The following is a 5,335-nucleotide window of genomic DNA, read 5'->3' as shown; positions in this document are numbered from 1 at the left end:
ACTCTAAGCACCTGAGAGAGAGTGGGCACCTCCCAGAACATTATATTGTGCCACGCCCAACAGAAATACTCCACTTGGATAACATTTACAATCAGCTCCTCAGTTGCTCATTCCACCACTGAGTTTACAATGACTTATGGGTAGAAAAGCCATACTAAGTAATTTACTACACTGCACAGCCGTATTTGACCGAGTCCAAGTTCCAGGCCCCCATGGTCACCGGGACCAATTTCCTCACATTTTAGTGTAGCAAGATATGGTGACTACCCCTCCCCCATAGCTAAAACTTTTTCTTCCGAATCTCTCCGTCAAGGTATTAACTTCCTCACTCGGGACTAGCAAAAAGGAGAAACCGAGACAACCGGAGTCCCGGGAAGCCATTCCACCAGTTCTGTCTAATTCCCAAACTAACCCCGATCTGATAGATCTAGAAGGTGGCTCGTTAACTTAGGGGTATAACTCTCGCTTGGAGTGCGAGAGGTCCCGGAATCCCCCAAATACCCCAGGACTTCCGAACCAGGGGATTGCAGCCAGCTGGTAAGTGTTTAAATGTTTGTTGTTTGTTTAAGTTCTTTGTGTAATACCTGGAGCCCATTTTCTGTAAAGATGACTTTAGCCTAAGGGGGACACTCGAGCAGGCTGTCAGCCAGAGGATCTGGGAAACGTCCCAGAACCTCTTCAAGAAAAGAGGAAGTGGAAGCCCTCCAATCTGGAATTCTGAATTGGTATAGAAGCGAAGCCGGTTGCTCCCGCAGCTCAGCATGAAACCGTCATCCAGCTTTCAGTTTTGCTTCCAGTTTGTGGGAAGCATTCTTTGTTCGTCCTTTTGTGTGTCTATTTGTTGTTTGTCAGTGTTTGTGATTTGGTGGACAGACGAAATGGGACAGACTATGACGACTCCCCCTTCCCTTTTGACTGGTAACTTTAAAGAAGTTAAGCAAAGAGCACAGAATTTAAATGTGGAAAGAAAAAAAAAAAGAAAAAATTTGTAACATTGTGTAGCTCAGAATAGCCCACATTCAACATGGGATAGCCAGCCGAAGGAATGTTCCATCTTCAAATTATTTTAAGAGTGAAAGAAATTGTGTTCCGGTCCAGCTGGGGAGACCCAGATCAGAGGTCATATATTATCACATAGCAAGATTTAGTGGAAAATACACCTCCCTGGTTAAAGCCATTGCTACCTCTTTCTTTTCCTAAGCAGGCTCCTAAACCGGTCCTGGCAGTGCAACCTTATACTGCCCGGAAGAAGGAACCTGAAATTAAACCTTCAGCATCGACCCACTCAGTATTCCAGGGGGGGACAGAGGAAGAGCTCCTTTTCCCCCCACCTTACCAAACCCCTTCAGCAGGTATTGCAGCTGCAGAGAGTGCGTTGCCCCAAGCTCAGGATTTAGCTACTCATCAGCATACCTGAGAGGATTGTCAACAAACTCCTCCAGCTTTTGTTCACCACTGAGGAATGTGAAAAAAATCCAGATGGAAGCCCAGAAAACTGTTTTGGGAGATAATAAGCTCTGTATAAGCTCTCTATAGAAACCGGGGGAGCTCTGGTAGCATAGTGGCTAAGACACTTGCCTGCTAACCAGACGGCTGGCGGTTCAACCCACCAGCCACTCATTGGAAGGAAGGTTGGGCAATCCTACTTCCGTAATGATACTGCCTCAGAAACCCAAGGAGGGGTCGCTATGAGTCGGGGCTGACTCCACGGCACATAACAACAACTTAGAAACCAGGGAGTTCAAGCTGGTGTTAACATGATTTTAAATGAAACCTTTAACAAGAGGATGCATGAGAGGTACAATTGAACATACTGTGTCTCTTCTCGAATCTTTTAGTTTTAACTTAAATCTTTAAAGTATAATACACAACAAAAAGTTTTATAAAGTTTAAAATTTTACTTTGAAATATTAGAAAACTAGAATATTTGTTTCTAAGTCATTTTGATATATTAACTAAATATGTATACGTGTGTGTGCGTGCACTGATGTATTAGCTGAGTGAATAGTAGAAACCTCTGAGTATCTTGGAAGCAGATTGTTCCTTCTCAGCTTTACCTTGTTTTCCATCTCGTTAGAGTCCATTCTAGTTCTTACTCCTTCCAAAGATTATGAGCACTGCTAAGACAAGCCTGGGATCTCCTGGACTGGGGGTGCCCTGTGGCTGAGCCAGAGTTCTAGCTAACAAAATCAGCCGAGTACACCTGGAGTTCAGGGGCAGGGATGCCGTGAACTAGTGTTCAGTCACTTGGCACTTTCGTGGGCACCGTTGATAGCACTGTTTTGTTTTAATAACTGGAAGCACTTAATGATTATTTTACTTGTTTAATTTCACCCAAAAAATACTGAAAGTCGGGGAAGTAAAGTCTATTTCTCATTTTTTCTAGAACATAAAACTGTTTGGGAAAAAAAAAAAAAAAAACATATATATAACCAGATTACCTAATGAACCATGCTTCTAAGCTCTCTGTAAAGTATATTCTTTTAGTCAGGATTTGTTAAAATAATTTACAAACTTATAATATTGGGCCTTGTAGAGACTTAAGAACACCAGACTTTGTAAAAGAAAAGAAAGGGCCTAAGAAATGAAATTTTAAATTCTTAAATGGTTACTTTCTTTAGTGTTACTTGTAAGTAATTAATCCAGAAGCTAGAGCTTTTAGTTACGCCCAGCCAAAGGCCGAGGCCATTTACATAGAATGAGATAGTAATCAAAGTGAAAAGATGAACCTGGAATATCTTTAAAAGAATTATGTGTTTAGGATTATGTGTTTATCTAAATGTACTCCATAGAGCTTTTGAGCCAATTAAGAAAATCGTAATTATTAAAATATAGCATTTTGGGGTAGTGAACACACATAAAGTAACTTAGTCTAATTCAAACTACTGAACGAAACCACCTGAAGAACTGGGTTAAAAGTTTTAGCATGGCCTGAAAAGCAAGAGGGAATGTGAAATAATTGGTACTAAGTTTGTTGTTTTTTTTTTCCAGAGAGGGGGAGGCAAGAGTAGTTTTGTCTTAGAGCAGAATATCTAGTCATCCCAGAACATAAAAGATAGTTAAAGTTAAATCTGAAAAATGTGTATTAAGTTATAGAAAAGTTGAGAGAGAGTAAACTTTATTTACCTCAGTGTTAATACCCGCAAATAGTAAGTGTAAAGAAACCATGAAGTACATTGAAACTTTAATAACTTTATATCAGTTTTAGTAAATTTATTCATAAGATGGAAAAAAAAAAGAATGGTGAATCTTTCACTGCAAAATGTTACATTAATGATATACTTTCTATTAAAGTAACAGTAAAATCATAGTACTTAAGAGGACTTAAGTGGTATGAACTAAAAAAAAAACAAAACCTATGTCATAACAGGTTTCTAGCAGTAATGAGTTCAAGTAAATGTTAACTTTTACATGAAACATTTAGCCAGTAGAAATGAAAATTGGAAAAGATTATAAATAGATCATTACAAATGATTTCTCTGCATAAATGAATTATATGATTAAAAGTGTGTAAGTCCGCCTTCAGCCAATACTTAATTGGATATAATAGAAGGGGAAATAGAATTTGCCCGGAAGAAACACAAACTTTTGTTTTAAACCCTGTAGAACCCATATAGAAACTTAAGTAGAAAACCTGAGCCCCACCCAGTACTGCTGAGAGAAGGGAAGATTTACATGTGAAGAGAAGACCTGAAGAGGAAAAAAAATGACTGTTTAACTTTTTGCATTTCAAGCAAGCAGATAAGCTTTGGGTCCATCAAAGCAGAAAAGTCATGGTCCATGAGAAAAAAACCCTCCCAGAACTGAAAGTTAAAGGAAACCAGTGAATAGTAAACTTGTATGTTACTTGCTTGTAACCACCTAGATCCACCTGAGTAGAAATGGGGGAAGTGCAGCACAGAAAAAAAACGAGCTGAATTTAATACTCTTTAACCTAAGACCAGGATGCTAAAGAAGCAGTCTGCAGGGATTGTGCTGTGGGGCACTATCCTCTTTGTGGCCTGGAATGCCCTGCTCCGTCTCTTCTTCTGGACACGCCCAGCACCTGGCAGGCCTCCCTCAGACAGTTCTCTTGATGATGACCCCGCCAGCCTCACCCATGAGGTGATCCGCCTAGCCCAGGACACTGAAGTGGAGTTGGAACGTCAGCAGGGATTGTTGCAGCAGGTTAGGGAGCACCATGCTCAGTGGAGGCAGCGGTTGAGAGTGCCCACTGTGGGCCCCCTGCCCCACCGCATGGGCCTGTACCCCATCATTGTCAACCAGGACTGTGGGCATGAGGAGACAGCCCAGGTCATTGCCTCCTATAGCAGCGCCATCACGCACACCCTGCAACCTGACCTGAGCAACGTTACTGTGTCGCCCGACCACCACAAATTCCAGAGCAATTATAAAATTACGCAGCATTACTGCTGGACTCTGGGCCAAATCTTCCACAGGTTCAAATTCTCAGCAGCTGTGGTCGTCGAAGATGACCTGGAGGTAGCACCAGATTTCTTTGAGTACTTTCAGGCCACCTACCCAATGCTGAGGGCTGACCCCTCACTCTGGTGTGTGTCTGCCTGGAATAACAATAACAAAGAACAGATGGTGGACTCTAACAAACCTGAACTTCTCTACCGCACAGACTTTTTCCCTAGCCTGGGCTGGCTACTCTTGGCTAAGCTCTGGGATGAATTGGAGCCCAAGTGGCCCAAGGCCTTCTGGGATGATTGGATACGCAGGCCAGAGCAACGACAGGGACAGGCCTGTGTGCAGCCTGAAATCTCAAGAACGATAACCTTTAGCCGCAAAGGGTGTCAGCCATGAGCAGTTCTTTGACCAACACCTCAAGTTCATCAAGTTAAACCAGCACTTTGTGCACTTCACCCAGCTGGACCTGTCCTACCTGCGTGGGGAAAGCCCAGGAGCTGGAGATAAGAGGAAGGGCTAGCAGGTCTGAAGTGCAATGAATTGTGAGCCTACGAGCATTGAAATAGTCCCTGAGGACTGAAGATGTGACAGAAGGTGCTAGCTGGTCTGAAGTGAAGGGAAGAATGTAACTCCCATGACCTAGCTGGGATAGCTAGAGTCGAGCTGACCAGAACCTGACCAAATGGAGAAGAAGATAATTGACACAGATGGTGTTAAGTTGCTGCAATTTAATAGCTTGTACTGAGCTGGACTTTGCTTGTTTATGGATCCACATGCCTGAAGTTTCCAAGCAGAACAGAAGATTCTCCAGAGAAAAAGGATCACACTTCCTCAGAGTACTGGCCTGATAGGGATGGGCAAATTAGAAATTAACTAATTAAAATGGGGGGAGATAAAAGCATGAAGTAGCTGGCTTACACAT

At 42.3% G+C, this 5,335-nt stretch overlaps 1 protein-coding gene across 1 annotated transcript; it reads left to right on the top strand.

The window, feature by feature from the left end:
* Window positions 1-3,945: 3,945 nt before the first annotated feature.
* On the top strand, window positions 3,946-4,933 carry LOC103210506 (alpha-1,3-mannosyl-glycoprotein 2-beta-N-acetylglucosaminyltransferase-like). The gene is given in 2 exon segments (XM_007956421.1): window positions 3,946-4,791; window positions 4,793-4,933. Coding segments are annotated over 2 exon segments (987 nt in total).
* The last annotated feature ends 402 nt before the right edge of the window (window positions 4,934-5,335 follow it).

The sequence above is a fragment of the Orycteropus afer genome, unplaced genomic scaffold, assembly GCF_000298275.1.
Source record: "Orycteropus afer afer isolate SDZICR_OR568_19922 unplaced genomic scaffold, OryAfe1.0 scaffold00618, whole genome shotgun sequence".
Taxonomy (NCBI): Eukaryota; Metazoa; Chordata; class Mammalia; order Tubulidentata; family Orycteropodidae; genus Orycteropus; species Orycteropus afer.
The sequence above is the reverse complement of the archived record's forward strand: the minus strand, read 5'-3'. Positions and strand labels throughout refer to the sequence as shown.